General features: G+C 42.6%; 1 protein-coding gene across 4 annotated transcripts in view; it reads left to right on the top strand.

The window, feature by feature from the left end:
* The window catches only part of CRTC1 (CREB regulated transcription coactivator 1), a 52,885-nt gene extending 29,183 nt beyond the window's left edge, over nucleotides 1–23,702 (top strand). For 2 of the 4 annotated variants that reach the window (XM_080566420.1, XM_080566421.1), the window contains exons 9-14: nucleotides 2,545–2,681; nucleotides 3,224–3,475; nucleotides 5,653–5,754; nucleotides 10,871–10,957; nucleotides 11,788–11,968; nucleotides 12,767–23,702. In XM_080566420.1, coding sequence (XP_080422546.1) covers nucleotides 2,545–2,681; nucleotides 3,224–3,475; nucleotides 5,653–5,754; nucleotides 10,871–10,957; nucleotides 11,788–11,968; nucleotides 12,767–12,978 — 971 coding nt within the window. In that variant the 3' untranslated portion in view covers nucleotides 12,979–23,702. The remainder of the gene's footprint in view (nucleotides 1–2,544; nucleotides 2,682–3,223; nucleotides 3,476–5,652; nucleotides 5,755–10,870; nucleotides 10,958–11,787; nucleotides 11,969–12,766) is intronic. The other 2 variants (XM_080566423.1, XM_080566422.1) reach the window with 1 other exon arrangement.
* The last annotated feature ends 551 nt before the right edge of the window (nucleotides 23,703–24,253 follow it).

Genomic DNA, 24,253 nt, shown 5'->3' with positions numbered 1-24,253 from the left:
AAAGTGATAAAGCTGTATTTAGCTTTGACTTACAAATATCCTTACATTTTTTTCAAGTTCTTCATGCCCAAGTCTGCTTTTTTGTTGTTTATATATGACTTTATAGGACAGACTATAGCATCCAAAATGTGCCTCCCTTGTAATTCATTGTACTTAATCCCCAACAGCATTTGAATTATGGGAATACCTTAAGTAGGCCTTTTGTTTTCATTCCTTTAGAATACTTTCTTTTCCAGTGAGGATTCTTTTGGAGTGTATTTTGCTTCACCTGAAGCAGATTTTGTCTTTTGAGCAGTCAAAATGATACGGAGAGTTTACAAGGTTTGCTAGTTTTTGTAAGCTTGATTGCCTGATTTTTGAAAATATCCTCAGTAGTCAGGATTCATGATACAGAAGGGCTTTGGGAAGCAATACCAAGTGCACACTTCACTCTCACTATGGTGCCTTTGTGTCGAAATCGTTGCCTTTTGAGCGTAGTTTTTGTTGCAAGTACTTGCAAAATGCTGCTGCTGTTTGAGCTGTTCAGCATGAGTCTGAGCTTTGTTGGGGCTTTTGCACTTTGGCAATACTGATAGTTTTATTTAAAAAAAAAATAAAAAAAAAGCCATGCTGGCAGTTTATAGTGTTCCTACTGATCAACTGATAATTTCAAGACTAGTTAACTTAAGCAAATGGCCTAAACTGGTGATTGTTATTTTTTTAATAATTTCCCTAGGTCCTCCTTGTGAGTAGGGTTGCGTTTTATTGTCAGTGACAATTGCAGCCGGTTGATTCCTAGAACAGAAGAAAAGTGCTCTATCCAAAAATAGAAATGTATTTCCTGTGTTAGGCAGGATTCACTTACCCACTTAAAAATCCTCTCATCTATTGGTAAAAAGGAAATAATTCTAATCAGGTTAATGTAGTGTTATGGCTGAGCAGTTACATTTAAGAAGGAAGCAAGAATACAGTTTACCCCTCTAAGTAGAGAGGAAATCAGCAGCTTTTGGCACCCTTCAGAAAGCTTTCTGGTCTCAAAACAGACTACACAAAGTTTCAGGGATGGGCTCTCATTCAAGTAGAGCGTAGCAAGGCTTTGTTAAGAAAGGTGGTGTGTATATAAAAAGAAACAAACTACTTCCATGGAGTTAGGCCAGACCGGGTTGCTAAATTTTTTGCACTACCCGTAATTAGCTGAGTAAATGGTATAAAAGCAAACCAGTAGGTATGTAATTGCTTTGAAAACATTTCCTGATCTATGAAAGATACTACAAATGAGAAAGGTACATTCATTGATGAGTTTGCTGCTTTGTGTTGGAGACTCTCCCATAGTTTAATCAATGGCGTAGTCAGTGTTTTGGCTTTTTTTAAACTGATATTCTCAAACCTTCCTTTCCTTTCCTTATCTTCGAGATCTTGAGCAGAAAATGTAAACACTTCTGAGCCTTTTGTAGGAGCTCTGTGCATTGTGCAGACATGCCTGTAGCAGCCCCAAGTAAAGGTGGGGAAAAACACCTGTCAGGTTATGAAGAACTGCCAGCAACTTAGGCTACACATTTGTGCATTTGAGGTTGTCAGTTCGCTGACATGTTCCATGAGACGGTGTTGATTTTTGAAAACATCGTGCGGGAAGCCAGGCAGTCTTCAGAATCTGCTCAGTTAGAGCCAGTTTGCCTGCTGGCTCCTTGGCAGCCCGGACTTCCTGGCTCCCTGGCAGCCTGCCTGGAAGCCTTGAGCAGGTGCCAAGTGCTGAGGAGCTCTCAGGCTCTTGTGAATTCCTCCTTTCTGGCAGCTCTGGAAGAACAGCTCACTGGAGAGATTGTCCTGAAATTGCTTTCCAGGGTGTCTCAGTTCCTCTAGGGTGAGGCAGAAAACAGGAGAGGCTTCAAAGCTTGCAGGTTTTATCTTGAATTTGAGTAAAGCTAAATTACTTTTAGTCTGTCCCTAACCCCTGCTAGGTCAGGGCTCTTTAGAGTGCGAGGGATATTTCCTGCCTTCCTGTGCACTGGTATGCCATTAAAATGGAGTACGTCCTGTGTAACCAGTTTTTCTTCTGCATTTTCCATTAAATAGATGTTTGCTTTTTATAATAACACAAGTGCCTTCTGATTAGTCTTGTTACATGATCTGTTATCTTCTTCCTGAAGTTTCAGCTCTTACAAATAGAGGAGAACATGCTGCTCTTGGACTCTTTGTGTGCAGCCCAGGGGCGTGCGAGAACGGTGCCTATTGTTTCCATAAACCACTGGGGAAGCACAGTGCTTCTGGAGCTGGTCTGCTTATTTCAATTCCAAGTTGGTATCTGTGCACAGTCCTGCACAACTGTGACTGGTTTAGGTTCAGGATAAACAACCACAGGGATCTTGCTCTCTTCCTGATGCTTTTTAACCTGACAAAGTTGCAAATTAGCTAACGAATTTCAGCCTGATTGGCCTAGGCACATTCAGCACTTTGCGTCGTCAACCCAGGCCGTACATTTTTGACAGATCAAGTAATTACCTCTGTACCAGTATCAACGAACCGTTGCTCCGTTCCCATTTGAGCTCGTTTGTTCCTTACTGGCAGGAATGACGACGACGCCAGCCCCTTCCCAGCAGCACCGTCAGCCCACCGTCAGCCCTCTCTCGTTGAGCGCAGACTCGAGGCGACCACAGTCACAGCAAATGTCTCCTACGCTTTCCCCTTTGTCACCAATTACTCAGGTAGGACCTTGCTTGGAGAATTACAATTTTTGGTCACAGGTGATTTGTTTTACTTCACCTAGGGGGTAAATGACTGTAACTTCATCTTTCTTGTTCTGTAATCTTCTTTAAATGTGTTTGTTAATCTGTACCTTAAAAAGTGAGAGGTTTGTAGAGGACACAGATTTTACTTTGACTTTTCTAAAACCTTGCTAAACATCAAGACACTTTTCTTTTGAAGACGTTGTCCTTGAAATTTGGAAGACATTTCTCTAATCCATGTGAGAAGCTCAGTTAGCTTTTAAAATTGATTTCATAATGCGATTCCAGTACTGACTAGCTTTCAATTCCTCATCTGGACATTCAGTTGGGCTTTTGCTTATTGTACAGCGAAGATGATACTAAGTCCTCTGAAATATGGTCTTGACTGTCTTTAAACCTTTAGGTAACATTTGAAAATGCAAGAATGATTTAGTGTGGTTCACTTGATGTGAAACTTAATATGCTTGAAAATTAAGGGGAGTTACCTGCCAGTGTGGATGATTTTTATTTTTCTTTTTAAGGCCGTGGCTATGGATGCGTTGTCTCTGGAACAGCAGCTTCCCCCATACCCATTTTTTACCCAGACAACTTCCCAGCAACAGCAGCAGACCCAGGTGGCAAGTACCCTGCCTCAGAATACTCCTTTAATGCAGACCTCTGGTTTACAGCGAGGAACACAACTCCCCCCACTCTCCGTCACGGTACCTTCTACCATCCCACAGTCACCTCCGGGTAGCCAGACCCAACCATCAATGGGAATAGACATCAACTCGGTAAGCGTGGGTAGAGCTGAAAAAGATAAAGCTTTCATTTTGAAAACGTGGTAGCGTGCAACATAGAGTCAGGGTTCAAGCTGGACAGCCCTTGTGATAGGTACACTTCTAGGTGGAGTCTGAAGTAGAATGGTTTTGATTTAATCCATTTTCAAATGCTTTATAGACAGAACTTGGTTTTCGGGTGTGCTTACGGTGGCCGTAGTTTCATAAAATGGTGTCACTTGTGACTTCGTGTTTGATTAGAGCAGCCTGAATCCTGGATATCAGCGTTTATTTTATAGCTTGCTGCTGCTGTTGCATTGATACTTTTTCAGGCTGTTAAATATAATGCACCTCCAAAATGCCGTAGGCTTGAGGAGTTAACAGAACTTTGATCAAGAAACCTGCTAACAAGCAGTTTCCCGAAGTTGGAGAGAGCCAGGCACTTTCTATATTTAGAAACCTTTCATTTAAAGGATTTATAGAGCATACATTATTATCCCCCAAAATTGGATTTGTAGCTGCTTTTAGATCTTGATAGGAAATGGGTTATATACCTACACAGGAGTGATGATTTCTGGGCAGATTTCTTTCCGTGCTGGTTTTGCCATGGTTTGTTGTGAAATGTTCTCTCTCTCTCTGCATATAAAAGTCCAGAATAGAGAGCGAGATCAGGGTAACAAGCTAGCTGAGGAAGAATTTCACAGCTCGTTCTCTGGTCATTGTGCCCCTGCTCTATCAGATCCTGGTTGCCTGACCTGTAGTGTCCTCCTGGCAGTGTTGTAATGACAGTAACTGGTTAGATAATGGGGAGAACTCGTTCTTTATTGATCTAGCACTAGACCATGGATTTCATTTGTGGATGAAATTTTAACGATTTGTGCTGGTAAGTGCTTCTTGAAGGAAGCTACTTCCCTTTCAGGATTAGAAGGGGAAGAAGAAGGCCAATTCCAGCAGTGGAAAGGATACCGACCTACTCAAAATGTGTCCAAATGTTTTGATTCTAATACTTAGGGTAGCTACTAGTACAGATGATTTTCATTCTTTGCTTTCTGTGTTGCTTTCCTCATCCTAAACTTCTTTATCACCTTAACTTTTTGGGTGCTATGCTTATCTTTTAAAGCAATTGAAATTGCATATAAATCAAATTTAAAGCTAGCTTATCACAAAGCCATTTGAGCTGTGCTACAGTCTCACTGACAACTCCCGTGCAGGTTATTAAAACAGTATTGAAATTCCTTTTGCTGTAGTTTGGATGTCTGCTTGAAGTGCATCAGTAGCAATACATAATGTAAAAAGGTTAAGACATTTTCTTGAGATCTGTAGAGTTTAATGTCAGAAAGCATTGGTTGTTCGCATTCTCCTGCACCGCATAGCTCTCTGATTAAATTATTCCTTTTCTTAGAACTATTGGATTGCAGGTTTTCTTCAATCATCTGTAAATTTCTAAGGCAAATATAATAGGAAGAGCTGTACTTAGTTTACATTAATTACTGCAGCATTCTATTCAAATGCCTTTGAGATTTTTAATTTGTTCAAGCCTAGGGTTCTCTGTGGCCAACAAAAAGGTAAATCTTCGAAAACATGTTCTCAGGAAGACTGAGAACAATATAAATATAACTAATATTAAACCTGCAAAACATTTCGTGAATTTTCAGACAGTGTCTGTTCCATGTCCTGGGGTGAAATGCAGCTTTGAGAAGGATTTTGGTCTTTGTGGTTATGCCCTTTGATCTTGATAACACAGCTAGGCTGTTGAAGATTAGGCAGGGTAAGGTGAGACGGATTTCCAGAGTGTTGTAAACGCAGGTTAAGAATGTGTGGGTACGGCAATCAAATTTGACTTGAAAATAGTTACTCCCAGATTTCGAGACTGCTTTTTCCCTAAATTGTTCACTGACCAACTTCTTTTTTTCCCCACTGTTTTGAGTTCCATTAAAAGAATATTTAAATAGTTTGGTTGTACAACAGCCCTGCCCTGCTCTTAGATCTCGGCCAGACGAGACCGTGCCAACGCCGGTACCTTAACTTTCTCCTTTTTGCGGCATTGTTCACAGCAATCGTGTCTTCATATATAGCCAAGAGTTGCTGAAGAGGATGGTTCTCCCAGCTTCCTCAAGCTGTGTGCGCCAACAGTTGATAACTTTCCAACCTTCCATCAATCCCATGGTCTTTAATTCTGTGTTGTTCTGTAGGCTTCACTCCAGCAGTACCGCAGTAATGCTGGCTCCCCAGCCAACCAGTCTCCCACCTCTCCTGTCTCCAATCAAGGCTTCTCTCCTGGCAGCTCCCCTCAAGTAAGGGACTCTGTGCTTCCACAGGCCTTGCTTCTCGTGTTTGTTTTTAGTTGAGTCTCTCCATTACTGACCCATAGTTGCCTCACTGTAACTGTATGTGCCTCATGCATTCCTGGTGTCTCATCTTGTTTGCAGTTTCATTCAGTTCCAGAGTTTTTCAATAGCTGGTGAATTGCCTTTTTATTGATCAAAGCTACTCGCTTGAACACTGTTAACACGGTTATTTCTGTGGGGTGTACCGTGGACAGAACCTCGAGGTGTATCCCTTTCAATTAGCCATATTGTGGAGGAGCTGACAGATAAGGTTGGGAGGGCAGGGGAGAGAGAGAGGGAAGCTTGTTAAGTGCCTCCTGTAGCAGGAAAACTTCCTGCAGCACTAAATCTCACTTGTATGGCCAAACACATTTACATCAGGACCTTTTTCACATGGGAACGTACACTTGGAAAGAAAACATTGCAGAAAATGCTCTTAAAATAAGCAATCTGTGGCCTGAAAGTAACGGGTTAGTGAAAATGCTGTCTTGCACGCCACCTGGTTTTTCTTCCTGTGTATGTATATCTGTACATCCACGTGTCCTATATGCAAGTCTTAGCTCAGTGTGCATGTAAACCTGTGAAAGGGAATTCTTATCTGGCAGTTGCAAGACAATTAAAAGCAAGCCTTCTTTAAGGGTGCCCTAATTGTAAGGGAACCGAGTGCATTTTCAGCACAAAAATAATCTGATGTTCCTGAAATAGATCCACGTGGCTGTCCCTTTCCCAAATCCCACCTGTAGAAACAAGGTGAACAAAATTCTTACAGAGCATCACAACAGAGTCTGAAAATACATTTTCTGTTTCGTCATTTAACGTTTAAGGCTGTAAGGAGGATCCTATCTAAATAAGTGCTGCCCCTTCATGGTTCCAAAGCAGAAGCTTCGTCTCTCCTTGCCATTAGCCAGAGACAGGTCACTGGTAAGCTCAGTAAGAGATCCGAGTGTCAGGACTGTCTGGATTTTCTTAACCCTTGCTTAATTGCTTCTTAACTTCTTCCTTCTGCCTGCTTCTGCCAGTTCTGCTGTGTTCTGTGTGTGGCTCAGAGGAAACACGCAACCTTACTTCTCTAGGCTGTCACCTAGAGCGAAGCTGTTGCCAGTCTTGCTGCAAATTCTCAGGTCAAGTTGTCACTTGGGCAGCACAGACGATTTTGATTTTGTGTTTGATTTTCTTTCCCCCTTGACTTCTCAGTAACTCTTGGTTTTGTCCACAGGCTTGTTGCCACCGGTCAGTCCAAAGTACTGGAGTGTGGGGAGTGCAGGCTTGGCTATGATTTTACCTGCTGGGCCTGTTTTACCCTGTAAACTCTTGCTTGTGTTCTGCTATTTTCAAGCAGGACACTGTAAGTCATGCAAAATGAGAAGGGTTTATTAATACTACTTAACTTCAGTATTGTCCTCTTTAAAAGTATCCACGCAGTTCTTTACTTTGGCTAAAATAAAAACACTGCAGCTTTCCTACCTCTGTCAATAAACCAAAAGGTAGCAGTGGAGAGCGAGTTGCCTGTGGCAGCGGACTTCTTGAGGCTGCAAATACAGGTGTGGAGAGAAGCAATGGGGAAAGAAAAAGCTGGGTTGTGATTATGGGGGCAGCTCCCAAATAGCAGGATCCATTAGTCTGTAGAATAATCTGCCACAAGTAGAAGCAGGTTGGTTCCAACAGCAGAACGTTCCCATTGTGGCACAGTCTGGCACTGGCTGGTGAGAGTGGAATAAAGTAGGTGTGACCGGGTAGACGTCTCCCACTTGCTCCTGTTTCTCCAATTAATTTTAGGTTAAATCATTCTGCAGTGAATCAGTGTGATGTGAGTGACATGCTCTAAAAATAGAAATCTGTGGTTTGATTTTTATCACATACGGTTCATTCACCAGAAGCTTTTTTTTTTCATCTTTCCACATCTCCAAATCTATTTGCTCTCGTGTTTTAGCTGTTTGTTTGTTACATGAAGGCCTTCCTGTTCAAACACGAATTGAAAAGCTCTGCTTGTAGTTCTCAGCTTTGTGTTTGCATGGCTTTTCACTGACGGTGGCTTGTTTATTACTACTGTGCTTTTCTCCTCTAACACCTGGCATACACTTCCAATTAGATAGAAGTCTGCTTTTTTTTAGCAGAATGGCTGAATACTGGATAATATGGTATGTATTTTAGACGAATAATTTAAGCCAGAGGTTGTGTGGTTTTCTTTTTTTTCTTGCAGTCACCACATCATTAACCCAAGGAGATGTACTGTTGACAAAACAGACCTCATCTAGTGTTTCTGTAGGAGATGGTGTTAGCAAGATGTTTTTCAGAGTTGTCAATAAATTATTTTAGGACTCTGAAGTGTTGAAGTAATGACATTTCCAGTTGGTTTCCTTTGGGAGATTCAGTGCTTAAAAATGTAATAACTGGTACACTTCAGAGCTGAGGGAAAACATGGGCTTGTAAGTTTTGTTAGGGGTTACAAAGGTAGACTTGCACAAGTAGATTTTGGTCTCCTGTTCATTATTTTTCATGTTGCCTAAACTTTTTAGCTTGGGAGCAATGCTTAGTGGAATGCAAAAATCTTAGGTTTTGCCCTACTTCTGAAAAGCTCCTGTAAAAATGAGATGTCAAAAATTAAATGAAGAAAAAAAACCATACTTTGTTTCTCCTTGGAGCTCTCAAATAGAAACTGTATTTCTAGTGCTGGTCCAAACCAGCTTTGATTTACATGGAGTAGGTGACATCCTGAAGTGCACGTTTTTCGTTAGAGATTGTTGTAAAACATCACACGGTTCTGAAGCTGTGTCTGCTGCTTAGGATGGGAATGATTTTGCCGTGATAGTGAAGCTGCCTGGTCCTGATCTGCCTGCTCCAGTTAGCTCTATGCTCTCTACACTCTGTTTTTTCACGCAGCACATGCAACAGGTTGAGTAGCCATCAAAACATGCCGATCAAAGTGTAACAGGGCAACAAGCAAGATGTCAGTGGTTTAAAGAAGGAAAGTGCCTGTAATTTTTTTTTTTTTAAGTGTAACTTCACAGCAGGGCTTTGCTTTCCTCTTATCCGGTGCGATGTGCTCTTGTGATGTTTGGTCACTTCCTCGCAGCCCACTCTCACAGGGATGGAGCAGCCCCCGTGGTGCTGAGGACCGGGTGGTAAATGGGAAGAGAGGCTCCAAGTTCCCGCTTTTACCCCTTTCTTAGGAGGGCACGGAGTAGGGCGTTCAGTTGCAAAGCTGTCATTTCTGTTCTGCAGTCACAGCTGTGACACATCATAAACGCCCAGGAAAGTGAACTCAGTGAATCAAAATCGTACTTCTGTCCATAAAAACCTATTCAGGCCCTGTTTAGTCAGTCGTAAGGAAGAGGCGGATTCATTCAGTTAAACCCTTTCTTACTGAGAAGTCCCTGTATGATCTCTGACAAAGATTTGGAGGCAGTTGTCTGCTGCTATTCCTGACCCTGCCAATGTCACGCTTCTAAGCGCAGCCCCTCGGAGGTCCGTGAGGTTTGTGTTTCAACTTCCCGACGTTATCCAGCAGCGCCGTTCTGCAGCAAATTTCTCTCTTCTCAAAGTGCATCCGAACCCTGTCCACACCCTCGCGTGCAGCTGGTGGAAAGCGCTTCGCAGTGATGCTCCAGGCGGTGCTGGGATCAAACAGGATCTGCTCAGCAAGGAGCTGTGCAGCACGCGCGGCTCGTGTTGAACTCAGCGACCTTCCCCACAGAGCCTTGTTCTTGGGCTGTGCATTCCTCCCTTGATGCCACATTTATCCGAAAACGTCCGTCTAATGTGATAGCTGAGGGTTCTGGCTGGAGGTGGGAAGGGTTTTGCTTGCTTTAAAAAGAACAGATGATTGTTTCTTTCATGCTAGTCCCCTCTCCTGGAGGGCGTCGGCAGTTTTGTGCAAGACTTTCCTTCTTTTCCTTGCATGCAGCCTGCAAATAAAACTGAGATGTGCTACCGATGTAGGAGGAGAATGCTTAAAATGTGGCGTGCTGTTCGCTGAGATGATTTTCATGTTCACTGTTGTGGACATCACCCCGTGTTTTTGAGTACCTTGATCTTTGTTCAGCGTTTCTGACTGTGGCGGCTGGTGTAACCGTCCTTGTACCTCCTAGGCTTCTGCTTAATTACATACGCTGCTTAGGTTTTTAAGGAGAAAATTTGTAGCCTTCTTCTTTTAATGTGCAGATAAAACAGCTGGAAAATGCTATGCAAGGTATTTAACTCCATGCAAATCGGCTCTTGTACACACCATCTTTTATAGATGCTCCGTTGTGAGCTTGCTTGCGATGGTTTGAGATACGGAGCGATCTCTTTGTGGTTTCTCTTCTGTGTGGCAATTCTCTGGGGTAGTGCCGAGCATTATTAAAATACTGACCTAAAATTCTTGGTCACCTTTAGAATAACTGGTAAATGATGGAGAATCACCGGTAAATGATTGCCATGCTGAGCGGACAGTCAAATTAGCAAGGCCGTACAATTCCTCCTGAGATTCTCGTCTCTGAACCGCTGGTTCCATGCTCTACTGGGCCTTCTCGTTAACTTTTCTGATCTCCAGCTGAAGTGCAATGACTGTAAAATGTCAATTTTGTTCTGGCACGTTGTTGTCTTGGTGAAGCTGGCCGTTAAGCGGACACGAGGCTGCGGAGGCAGTGAGTTAGCCACTCCCTGTGTGCTGGCGATCAGCTTTGCATCGCGTTTTGAACGCGCAGTTTGGCTCTGTCTGGGTTCGTCTCTCACCAAAACAAAGAAGTTCACCAAAAAGCTGCGGTTGCAGAGCGATTTTTATTTCTCGTCTTACCTAGCGCACTCATCTGTACTCATAAATCAGAAGTTTTATGTGTTGTATGTCCTCCGTGAGGAAGTTTGTTTGGTTTCCTTGACTGTATTTTTGTGCTTAACGAAAGGCAGCGTAACGTGGAAGGATTTGTGTGTTGGAGGGAAACGCTGAATATTTACGGACTTGGTGGTGGTTAGTGGCTGGTAATAAAACGGGGCACTGCTAACTAACTTCTGAGAAGCATCGGTTGGAAGGCTCGAGTCACTTGCACGCCGTGGGTACCTCTGTTTGTGAGATTTTTGCACCATAAAGACTCTGTTTTGTTTTCAGCATTCTTCCATTCTGGGGAGTGTATTTGGTGACTCCTATTATGATCAGCAGATGACAGCTAGGCAGGCTAATGCCCTATCCCATCAGGTGAGCAAATTCATCTCAGATTTTCAGCTATGTTTCGGCCACTTTCAGCTTAAAGTAAATATAATTCAACTCCTGATTATTTTATGTGATAGCACATTTTTGTCCTTTTAAGTTTACCTCTCATTTTTAGTTTGCAATACTTAGGGATTTCTTTTCTTTTTTTTTCCTCCCCATTCTTCTTTTCCCCTTTCCTCCCTCTTAGCCAACATAGCAGATGTTTTTCAAGGTGTTCTGCCAAGTTTATTGGATTAGAAATAATGAAAATAAATAAATGCAGACATTTGTGGCTACAGCCACATTTGGGAAGGGTTCACGTGTATGCGCTAACAATGTTTACTCCTAAAATTGGCAAACAAGTCATGTACAGTACCAAAACCTAGCAGGCAGACCTGCACCCTCGTTGCTTTGGCCAGCCAGTGCATTGATTCATTCAGCTGTTAAACATGCTCTGGTAGCAGATAAAAGTGAGACGGCTTCTGAGAGGCAGTGCTTGATGGGCAGATACCTGAATTAATGGCATGAATTGTTTCATTTATTTGTTTATTTTACCTTGCTTTAAAGCTACCTTTTCTTTTGTTCTTCCGATAATGAAAGCAACAGTTTTATTTTGGCATCAATTCTCCCCTCATTTCCCTGCACTCTGAATTTGGCAGTGAAGTATTCTGGAAAGTTAAGTGAAAATAGACCGTATTTTGATCAACAAAACCTAAAGATGAATTTGTTTGCCTGTCTTTCTCAACTCTACTTCCCATACTTGAGCTTTGTAAGTTATTTTTGCTGTGTTTCTTGACGGTTGGAAGTAATAATTTCCTTTGTACCTTGGTCTTCAGCTCGAACAGTTTAATATGATAGAAAACGCCATTAGTTCCAACAGCCTGTACAGCCCTTGTTCCACCCTTAACTACTCCCAGGCAGCCATGATGGGACTTACCGGCAGTCATGGCAGCTTGCAGGACTCGCAGCAGCTGAATTACTCCAGCCATGGAAACATCCCCAACATCATTCTTACAGGTAAGGACATTGCAGACTTACCAGACGAGTAAAACCATCCCGGTGCTGGATTTTATCTTCGTTGTGCAACGTTAGCAGTGAGCCAAGAAAGGAAAAGGGTATTGTCACCTTTGAAGGTGGTGTTTCGCCTTGGGTAAATGTTCGTGTTATGGTCTGGCGTATTTCCTGAGTATTTCGGGGAGCCTGACGGCTCTTGTTTAATCCCAGCGAGCAGGCAGAGCGTGCAGCAGCAGCACTAATTGTCTTACAGAGCTCCCCTGCCTCTGAAGTTACTGCATCCTCTGCCTCAGTGAGGGAGGAGCTGTGAAAGCTGAACTTTTTCCTCTGCTGCTCCGTTCAAGCTTCCCCACAAAGGATTTTTTAGTGTTACATATGGTTGCGAATCTGGTCACGGTTGGACATTTGGAAACAGTTTCTGCACGGATCACTGAGAAAACTGTAGCGTAATCCATATTTCAGCCCAGGACTCTTGCTGATTAGCGTCATGTAAATTGGGGTTCTTGTTCCTAAACCTAAGGGAGCGAGAAGAGACTGAAGTGGCACCAGTTTGTAGCCCCCAAATGTCCATAGATGAATGCTGCTTTGTGCTGGGTCGTTACGATGACTTTGAAATGCTCTGACAAATCTGTAATTCATCCAGCTGGAGATGAGGATAGATTTTTCTCATCTGAACTCTAGCCTTCAATAAATTATTCCAGGATTTTTGCAAGCAGTATTATCACTTCATCTAATTTTTCTGCCTGGAGAATATGTATTTGCTAAGGCCTACCAGTACCTCTCTCTTCCTCTTCCCCACAGTGACAGGAGAATCTCCTCCCAGCTTATCAAAAGAACTGACCAGCTCTTTGGCAGGAGTGGGCGATGTCAGCTTTGACACGGATTCCCAGTTCCCTCTGGATGAACTCAAAATTGACCCTTTAACCTTGGATGGACTGCACATGCTGAATGACCCAGACATGGTCCTCACCGACCCCGCCACAGAGGACACGTTCAGGATGGACCGGCTGTGAAGCGTGGACACCAGGAGCTTGGGAACGGCGCTTGTTCCTGGCGCCCAGCCGAACTAGAGAGTCCCATGGGTCAGTCGTGTCAGAACAGGGGTTACCGAGAGCGGTAGCTCTGTCCTGTACAACGTGTACAATGAGTAAAGCTTGTCGTTCTAAGCTTGCAGCGCTGCAGACCCCTACTCCCTGTCGCGCCGTATTTCACCCCTTACCCACTCGTTGCCATTAATGAGTAAGGAGTTTCCATCAGCCTTCTCCTCTCCAGAGCCCCCCCCTTCCCCCCACCAAAGCTCCAGCGTTCAGTTATCAATTTATCCTTTGCACTAGGAGGGGGTGTTTTTCGGGCAGGCGAGGAAGGTCCAGAGCCGAGGGTAAAGAGATTCTTTCTAACGTACCAAATCGTTGGCTGCTGCTTGGGACGGGGAAAGGTGCCGAGGACTGTCCCCCCCCCCTCCCCCCACCGATTCGAAAGCAAATCTCTGCGTTGCCACCCTCCGGGAGGGGCTGGGGGAGCTTCTGCGGTTTTGACTCTGCTTCGTGACAGCTGCTTTGTAGAGTAAAACGCTTCTTCCTTTATCGATATGCCATGTTTGTTTCCAGGTCTGTTCCCCTGACTGTCGTCCTGCACCCACTGCCTCTTCTCATGCCCTGAGCAAACTCGTGTACTTGGCAAAGCGGAAAAGCAGCCGGGCAGCCCCACGGCCTTTTGTAGCTGGCTAGTCAAAAAGGCGACTGTAAACACTATTTTCAAAGCTTTTTTAACAAATATATATGTAATATATATATATTTATATATATGTATACATATATATAGCATTTCTGAGCACACAAAAAAGTACTATAATTCATTACTTGATTAGCACGGAGGAAGGATCAGAACATTTTAAAGCAGCTAAAAGAATATAGGAGACTAACTTGCAGAGTATATTTCTAACTTTACTTTGTGAGAGATTCCTGGGCAACAGGAAGGGCATTTCTATAGCAATGCCTGGCTCAAACCATGATGACTATTTTTTATTTTTTATTCTTATTCATTACTTATTCTGTTACCATTATTTATGATTTTTTTTTTATTTAAGTATTTGGATATTAGCAAAGTAGCTAAACTACATACAGCCAGTTGAAGCACTCTACATAATACTTGTACAGTACATCTTTTTGTGTTTTTATTCCAGAAATATATTATATATATTATATATATAGGTATTTTTAACTAACTGGAATTTTAAACAGATGCTGAGCAGAAGTAAAGAAGCCTAGGGCAAGTCTAGATGTTTCCCTCTTATATAGTCGAGATAGGGTGGCAGGAACTTCAATATTCCTTCTTTCACCCTGGGGAAAAAATAGCTTGTTCCACAGTGAAATAGTACTGTATCCTTGAACAGGTTGAGATTCTGTTAAATTCATAATAGACTATTTCTGTTAGTCCTTGTTAATATTCTGTGCTGCAGTAAAACGGAATGGTGAATGACACTTTATCAATGGCGGATATAAAAAAAAAAAAAAAACTCACTGACTGAGTTGGTGATTTCACTTCAATGTCACGGCTGAACTTATGATGATTCCCAAATCTCTGCACCTGGGACTTTATCAGATCTGAAAAATATGTTTAAGGATTTATCAAGAGCCCAGTAGGCGTAGAGCAGTTACTGGGGCACTGTTAAAATGTTGGCAGCATTGCACTGTAACCTGCACGGTAACAGACCCCGTAAGTACACGTCCCTTCTCAGTAGAAGTTAGGAATTAACATTATTTTGAGTTTCATTAACAAAACAAAAATTACTTTGTGCATAACACCCCGAATGGGAGGTTAATGAATACCAGCTAGAGGAAAGCATTTCCACGCAGTAGGGGGTGGACATCCGCAGCTATTTTTGTTAAATACAGCCTCAATAAAAGAGCTGGGGATTGTTTTCATTTCAAGACGAGTTGTTTTCTTGTTTCCCCATGCCCATCCCTGGCATGGGCGTTCCATATCTGCTCTCTTTCGACTCAGTCTGCATCACCTGAATTTGTATTTTGTCTAAAATCGTCTCAGTTCTCTCTCAGCTGTCATTTTTCTAAGCAAAAAAAATCCCCTCAGCACTTCTACCTGGCCTCCCTGCCCCGTTCCCCTCGAGAAGGATTTTCTTGCTGTTTTCAGCAAGCGATAACGGAGGAGCTGGACTGCTCTTAATGAGTTATACTAGGTTTCTGTGTGCTTCCAGAAATCTGTGGGACGCCGTCCTGAGATTCATGCAAACACTGCTGAGCAGAATCGTTGTTGGGATCTCTATAATTTGGGTGCGTGTTTGCTCACATCTGTGCCATTAGTTGACCATTTGCACTAAAAGTATTTTTCTTTAGATCTCTTTGCTTACCTGTGTCTTTTTCTTTTGTTCCTTCCCATGCAACTGAAAGGTTAGCCTGCATCTTTGTTGAAAATGTTTGTTAGGATTTACACCCGGTAGTACATGCTAACTCCTGATGTCTGCTTGTTTCAGATTGCTAATGCTTTTTCAATTTAAGAAAAAAAAAAAAAAGAGGTAGCTTCGAACAGGAGGATACCCTAAAAGAACAAGAGTATTTGGGGCACAGGTGACTCGGAGTCCTTTGCTTTGAAACAGCCGAAAGGTACAGTGTGAGTCGGATACGCTTCTTGCAGTTCACATAGTCTCTTTGACAGTACTGTTAGTTCCTCGATGGGATTTCTGTCTGTATCGCTCTCTTGTGCGAATGACTCTCATGCATGTAAATTCTTGTTTGTGATCTATTTTTTTAAAACCAGAGTCACTTCAGAATGAAGCATCCAAGTAGGAGAATCAGATTCCTAACTGGAGACTTTTACAGGGAGCTGTTGCTAAATGCTACCTTCTAATTTTTTTTAAAACTACATGTGTATATAAGAGATCTTGTTTATTAGACTTGTAAGTAGACATTTAAAATGGCCTTAATTTAAAAATAACACGTCTGGATGCAACTGTCAAAATTAGGGACCATCTAGTTGAGAGAAATACAGGTTTTGTTCCTTTCTTGTGGGGCAAACGGAGAAGGGTGCTTTGAGAGTGGGAAGAAGATGAAGTCATCGTGGGAAGCAGATGACGGCCGTGTATGAAAATGTGCTTCATCTCTTAAGCCCCGGTAGCGGGCAGGCAAGCTGCTTTTATTACTGACCCTTTGAGAACCGGAGCAGTTCTTTCAACAGCTCTTGCATTTTGCTTCCCAGAAGGCCAGTTTCTTGACAGCGTCGCATACGAGCTGCGCTTGGGAGGGGTTTTTCTCCCCCCCTCCCCTTAAAGGTTATATTTTTAAGTGCATATGCATAAGGCTGGTTTTAAAGCAAAAACAATACTAATTTGTCAAATGTAAACGTGGAGCGGATCCCCAGTGTTTTGGGAACAAGTGATAATATTTAAAAACCTATTAGCACGGTTTTCATTTTAAATTGTGTGTAAAAGGGTGAGAGCTGTTGGGAGTGGTTGGCCCTCGCAGTCCAGGGATGGATGAGAGCAGAAAAAAAAAATCACTTGGCAAAAAAAAAAGAAGAAAAAAGTATTATTTGTACCTTTTTCAGTTAAATCTTGAAACTGTCTGGTGTCTCAAAGGGTTACTGTCCAAACATACCTGCTGAATGAACCCTCCCCCTCCCTACAACATGTGTTTTTTTATATATATAAATATATATATATTAAAAAGTTCCCAAGCTAGACTGTTGCATTTGCCAATACAATGGGGAATTAATAGGAATAAACTTTCAGTGTATAAAATACTGTGACTTTCAAAAGAAAAAAACAGACTTCTGCTGTTCCTTGCAGTGCAGGTGGCGGGGGGGGGGGAGGCTCTCGTCGTTGTACATAGCAGTCTGCATTCTCTTTCCAATGAATCTGCACAGGCCGAGTTGAGGTCGTTCTCTCTGCTGCATGTGTGACCGACCGCAGGCAGCACCCAACCTGTCAGCTCACTACTGCTTCTGCATGTCAGTGAACACTTCGCCAGCGATCTTTGACTGTGCAAAATCTTTTCCTGTACAGAGAACCTTTGAGTTTTTCCTTTTATTTTTTCTTCTTTTAAAGAGGGGAAAAGGTTTCCAGAAAGAGGCTGCAAATTAATCGAAGAAATTATTAATGATTTGTACATTTTATTACCTTTTTGAAAATTAGATTGGATTGAGTTTCTTAAAAAGTGTGCCTGAGAAACCCTGGTGCAAAGCCATGCAACAGAAATGCTTGAAACTTTCCGCTAAGAGGAAGAGCTGCCCTCTGAGTGTTTGTAAAGAGCAGCGTCCGATAACGTAGAATTGCTCAAATATCCTTCAAAAATTAGGTGTCCATTTCTAAAACCTCAGATTTCTGTAGAAAAAAAATACTTAAGGCTGGAGATCTGCCCCTTGCTGAGCATGGTACTCGCCTTGGAAACCCCCTCTGTCCCATAAGGAAGAGGAAAGCCCCCTCATCATACCCTAGGTTAAATTGTATGCTGTGCTTTCAGGAGAAAAGCGTTTATTCCTCTGACAAATGGAACCCCCGTCACTGTGATGGCAATGTGAAAGCGCAGGTAGCGTTTGTTACATGTGTATGTTCTTTTTAAAAAACAAAAAAGCGGAAAAAAAAAATTTGTAGTGTTCCTGTTCTTTGTATTTTTAGTTGCATATTATTTATACTGCGCAGTGTAGGCATGGATTGCATGTCAGTTTTCTATGCGGGCACCATGATGACATTATAACTGTGTATTATAAATCATTTTTACCTTTTTAAACAGAATCATTGTGTGAAATTTCTATACTGCAAAACAAAACACTACATTACGTACAATATTCATTTGTGTTATTTATTTTCTTTTTTGTGGGGGGGGAGGGGGGTGGTTTTATCTGTGGTGTATATTGCCTTATGTGGGCTTGACCAATTTTATCAAAATAAAGGCCTAAAGGGGTAAAATATGTTTACTGTTTTCTTCAGTAAATTGACTTGTGGCTGCCATAGAGGCAACTGCAGGAAAAGTACACGGTAGAGAGCGTAACAAGGAAGCAAATGCACGGCATGGAGAATCCGGATAGAAATAAAATGTCGCTGTGTGATGTGCTGACCGCAGGTAGCGAGGAGTGCTGGTCTGAGAAGTGGTTCAAGTCTTACTTGTCAACTTAACGTTGGTAATTACCTAACGAGCAAGAAGAGCCTTGTCTAACCCTTTCAAATACATCTGCTATAAGTCAGTTCACTTCTTTTAAGGAAACTAAGTAGTGGGGAACTGAATAGCGGTCTTCTTTTGGACCAGCAGTGAAATCTCTTCTCGCCTGACCTAACGCTGCAGAAAACGGACAGCACAGATGCTTTGCTCTTTATTTGTTGCAGGTTTTCTGCTTTTTGAAATATGAAGAGTGTATGAGCACTGTGGATTTCTGAAGGTTACAGGTAATGAGAGCAAGTCACAGAAAGAGCAAGAACAGGTGCCAGCACCCCTTTTTTCAGGCTAAGATGCAGCGTGTCCAGCGAGGCCCACGTGTTACAGAGCCTGCAGGAGCCATCCCCGCGTGATGCTTCTCGTTGTACGTGGTGCTTTGACTTCCCTCCTGCACTTTGGTTTTTTTAGAGCAGACGTAGAGCCTCCTGTCCTTGGGTTTCTAACACGGTGAATCTGTTTTGCCCTGATGTGTTGTGTTTTGTGTGTGCATCACGGTGCCAACAGCATCGCGGTGATGCTCTTTGCTCTGAGAGCTGGGTTTGGACAACCACAGCAGGACAGCAGCGTGGGGGGCCCCTGCGTTCTCATGGGCTGCTGTAATACTTGTCGTTACTTCTGTAATTTCCTGGGTGAGTTGTTGGGTAACTAAATTTCTGTCTGAATTTCAGTGTTCCCTAGTTATTGCTGTTTTCCAGGTATGGCTGCAGTGAGGAGCCTTCTGGCACAATGCTTGTGCTGGGGTAAACGCTCAGTAGGGCTGTAGAGGTGCTGCAGCCGCATTCAGCACAGAGAACGAGAGAACTGAGCAGCTGCGTTGCGTTAGACTGAATGCAAGTGTCAGAGCATTTCTTTATATGTTGAACTGTTGGGCTGTGCTGGCGGTGGGTCCGTTAGTTCCTGTATTTCAGTGCGAAGAAGCGGGTGGCTCTCACGTCTGTGTTGTCCAGCCGGGTCCTGGAGAAGATTTTGCCATCGCACTCGTGCTCCCGGTGGCTGTGGCTGCGCAGCGGGGCGGTTTGCTGTGGCTGTGCGCGTTACAAGGGAAAAGGCAGGTGACTCTGCTGGGAAGGAGCCTGGTGCAAGCTAGAAAGTTGGGAGGGTTTACAGAAAATACCTTGTCTGGTTTATGTAGGCTATTAGAACAAAAGTGTTGACTGCTGGCTCTGCATGGGGGGGGAAAACTGACAAAACTGTGAGCATCCTGCAGAGCTGCGTCTCTTTGGATTTCTGCTGTTGTACGTCCCACCTTGCAGCTGGGGACTGCGGAACAAAAACCAGAGCGAAAGTGCTCGGCGGTGACTCCTGGCTCTGGAGTCAGCAGCAGCTGTTAGGAACCTGTCGCTACGGTGTCTGTGTTTCCCTTAATGCTGTGCCTGCCATAGGTATTTCTGTCATCGCTGTCACGTACGCGAGACACTGCTCTCAGCGATGACAATACTTCAGACGTTTTCGTACAGCATGATGATAAGGATGGAAATGGAGATGACAGGTTAGACTATTTTACTCCTTAATTTTGCCTGCCTTCAGCCTATACAAACTCCTAAACTACTACTTGTTAAATTTGCAGATAGTATTTCCTCTTGGTGGCGGATGTGTTCAAACAAGACTGATAAACCTATCAGCAGAAAAGCTAATCAAAGTGTTTGTGGGAGCTACGTGTGGGAACATACTGCTCCAGAGATAAGTTACGTTTTCTTGCCGTCCTTTCCAGCTTTTAGGAAACTGATGTGTCATTGAAGTAGGGCACATATTAAACTAGTTTGTTTTAGAGTGTGGACATGCTGAATTTAATTTGTCACTAGTTGCATGCTCCTTTTATTGAGCGCTAAACTAAAAATAACAATTTGAACAGTAGCTCTGGCTGGGAACGTTAATTATCTGCTTCAGATAGCAGCGTTGTAAGCTAACAGTTTTACCCATGTGCGAAGGGAGCACTTTATCTGAGCTGGTGTAAGAAACCCTCCCCGTTAATAAACAGCCTTCTCCTACGCTGCCCGGTGGGAGATTGGAAACAGGCAGCGGAGCCAGGGATGTTCCTCGGATGTCCCTGTGCTCACCTGGGAACCTGCTCCTGCCTGCATGCGTGGGCCTTGGGACCAGCGGGCGCGACGGCGTTTCAGCTGCTAGGCACCGATTCCCTTCGAGCAGGCTGATGTCAAGAGGCTGGATTTTTTTTCCTTAAAACCCTGTTTTGACCAAGTTGTCTCCTCTGCTTTGAGCTAATGGATGGAAACGAGCAGCTGCGAGCCTTTGCTCTTGGTTAGTGTGACCGCAGCTGAAGGAGCTTGGCTGGGATGAGAGGCTGGAGTCTGGGCAACCTTGTGTGCATCAGCGCTTCGGCAGCCAGGGCACCGGAGAGTTTGCTTTGTATTTTGTTTCTTCGTTGTGTTTTTTAAGCTTGTCCAGGTGCTGTCTGTTTGGGAGAACTCTGTGTACACGTGTCCATGCTTGCCCACTCACCTAGAAAAAGCGAATTTAAAACCAGCAGTACTTGTGTGTCCCTTTGGTGCTAACGATGGTGGCTTTCCTGTCTTGCAGCATAAACCTCAGCTTGAGGTGTGCTTTAATTTCAGTTTTAGAAGTGGAGGCTTTGTAGTCAGACGACCTGAGCTAGGGTTGGACTAGTTTGCTGCTAACTGTGGCAAAAAGCTCCGACGGAGGGCACCGAACCTGGGTGAACGCGGGGAGCAGGAGAGGAGGTGCCGGTCATGTTTGTCTCAGGAACTTAACCTGGGGTCTCCGCAGAGCTGGCTCGGTAAGGTTTGTGTCTGCCAAAGGGCACCCCAGACATCACCTGGTTTTGAATTAGCAGGCATGTTTGTGTTAGCGTGGCTTTTGTTGCTCTTAAAATGGTTGTTGTTTAATATCTGTTAGATCAAGTTTTTGTAGTATGTAGTTTATGTATTTCTCATTTTTCTGTGGCACGTGAGTCAGGCTGAAGTGGACCTTGCTGTGTTAGAAACCAGTAGGTGTTCAACATGCAGGCAGATGAGTGAAATGACAATTGCTTTCTTACAGTATTTTACTCTTCTACTAAATGTTTTCAAAACCCTCAGAGGCTTGGGGTGGGTGGGAGGGCAGTTAAACCACATGAATCTTATCTAGATTTCATTTCCTGGTCTACCTTAGAATATTCGTCAATAAACAAAGTAGGACAAACAGACCTAAGGTTGCAACAGACAGCGCTCAGCGTGTGAATCAGAATGCCGAACCGGTCACAAAATCTCCCTCCCTGCTCTTGTCCCTGGAAAATTTGCTCTCCAAGCGGGAGCTGCATTTGAGCCTTACGCTAACACACTTAACAAAGGCAGCATCACCCAGCTCTCAAACATGTATGTGAAAATGAGACAAAACCCAAATAGTTGGTGCTTCTGCTGGAGAAATGCAAGTCTCAGAAACTGTAGAGAGTGAGACTGCTTGTCCTAAACAGAGTCAATTCATCGCTCATTTTTGTGATTTGTACAGGGCCAAACGTTCTCTGGATTTGACACTTCTTTTCTGCCAGAGCAGAACTGCTCGCTGCGTGATGGTTTCCACTTGTATTTTAAATGTCTCAAAAGATTCTGTTTACTGCCTCCTTTGGGAGGTGATTTCGGTGTGGTGCGAGGAAAGGAAGGGAGGGGATTGATCTGTGTCGTGTTGCTTTGAGGTTCCAAGTCTATAAAACGCTCTCTAGTGGAACTGCTGTGTGACAGCACGTATATCAAATGGAAATTTGCCTGACTGTAAGCTCTGATTCATTCAGTTTTTCTGTATTGAGTATAATTACAACCTCATGCAGATAAAAGCTTTTAAATCTATCCAAGGGCACGCTTTGCTGCAAGTAAGCTGGGAGGTTTTTTAATTGCGGTTGAGACTTCTAAATAGGAAAACGTAGAGTTACAGGAAAATGTGTATTCTGCCCCTGAGAATGTTATTCTTTACCACATGCAAATTTTGCTAAATCTTTAAAGATTAGTCTGAGACCTGTGCAGATTCATCCACCCTTCAGCTCTTCCCGTAAATGTGCAATAGAAGTTCTTCCCTCAATAAGCTTAAATTGTCATAATTGACTAATGGTGAAGGGAAGCCTTGGATAAGGCTTCAGCTCGCGCTAAGAGGTTTATATTTGTAATGAATCTTGACTAAATCTGTGAAAGTAGGGCAGGGTTTTCAGATGTGAAGTCAGTCGGAGCTAGTATCATTTAAAGAGCAAAGTACAAAGGGATATACTGACAAAGTGCTGTTGGCTCTCATTAGGGACATCTGCTTTCAGAACGCTGTATCTTACTCTGCCTTTTGAACTGCTGTATCTGTACAGTGAAATGTAAAGTTCATTTGTACATGTCCTATGGATTATTCAATCCAATTTTTTTATACTGTGGTTTAGAAAAAAAAGGGATGAAAGGTCTCCATTTATAAATCTAATTTAAGAACTGGTTTCTGCAACTGTAGTAGTGGAGTGTCCGTATTTCCTTCAGAAATTTTACAGGCTTAAACTTACTCATAGAAATTGAGTTGAATTATAATATACAAAGGGCAATTTTTTAATTCAACAAAATCTGCTGTGGCTATTTGTCAAGAAAGAAAAGCAAGCAGTTATCAAATATCCTTGCTTATACGTTATTATTACAAGCCTCCATTTGAAAGGAAAAGATTAAGCTTGGCTCAATTTTGGAATTTCTAAGATGTTAAACATAGAGACGATAAATAGGTAAAACTTCTGTTCTTGCAGAGTAGATGATGAACATAAAAGTTATGTGATAATATTTATGGGGCAAAATGTTGGGGGGGATAGGGCTTGCTTAAACAGAACTTTCTTTACTTACTGGATCCTGAATATTCATGGCATGAGCATCTACACGGGAGATAACTGTGTGTATAAAAATACTGTATACACATCCACCGATCTTTGGTCAGCATTATACAGCATAGTAATTAAAATATTGTATTTCAGTCAGCTATTAACTAATAAGACAGTAGATATTGAGGTTTTATTTGGGGAGGAATTAGAACTTTTAGATACTTTTACTTGTTACCTTAACAGAGCCCCCATCTGTGGAAGGATTCCTTATAGAAGAAGTGGAAGTAAAATGTATTAGTACTTATGAAGGGAAAGTTTGATTTTAATAAAATTAAATACAGCTGCTTTTGGCAGCTTCTCTCACAGACTGGCAGCTAAAAACAACTTTATGTAGTTCGTTGAGCTTGGGGAAAAATGTCAGATTTATGCATTTTCAGAGACAGTATAATATACTGTTCTTTACAAGTTAACTTTTTCTATTAAAATAATTTGTGGATTATTTCACTGATATATGCAATCCTATATTCAGCTACAGTGTTGGTGGCACAGGAACTCTGGAAAAATTGTCCCTGCGACATAAAAGTTTTATTTATTGTGTTTTTCTATAGGTAAAGTGGAAAACTGAAGTTGGCTTTAAGTGTTTGCAATCTGAGAAATGATGTGAAAAAGCAGCTCAACTAAATGTACATTCTTTTCAATCTTTTCTTTTTTGTGTGAAGGCTTTTGTCTTTGTATCTTTGCATTATTTGTAAATGAAATGTAATAAAAGTTCAAATGTTTTTGTCTCTGGCTGCTTAGCTTTTTCTTCCTTAGTTTTGTTTGTTGTTTGTTTGCTTTTTGACTGAAGGTTTTCAGTGTTGAAATTATTAGTGTTTTCAGTGCTCATGTTTATAAAGAAATGGCAAAATTGAATTATTTTTGTTATCTGGCTTCTTACAGCTCTGAAAACTGAACTCCATGTTAGTCTTCATGAAGGAACTGCAGACTGATCTAAAAGATGGAAAGCACTGTGATAAGTCTCAGACTGTCAGCTATCTCCAGGAGTCCCTGAGTTCTTAAGTGTGTTGGTGACAGTGTAATGACTGTCTCTGCTTTTAGGTCAGAGGCTTGGTCACCTCCTGGACTGCTGCATAGTTTCAGAGCATTTTAGGATAAGGAGAGTCTGTCTTGTGCATGTGAGTTGTTGGATTTTCTGAAAGCAAATGAGCATGTAAATGTGCACACGTGCCTGATTAGATCATCACACATGCATGCTGTAACAAGTGGGTGTAGCTTTCACTGCAGTAAATCTTGCGTTACGTTGGTCATCACTGTAGAGGTAAGTAGAGTCAGTGATGCAAA

Source organism: Anser brachyrhynchus (genome assembly GCF_964034855.1).
Source record: "Anser brachyrhynchus genome assembly, chromosome: 23".
NCBI classification, from domain to species: Eukaryota; Metazoa; Chordata; class Aves; order Anseriformes; family Anatidae; genus Anser; species Anser brachyrhynchus.
The sequence above is the reverse complement of the archived record's forward strand: the minus strand, read 5'-3'. Positions and strand labels throughout refer to the sequence as shown.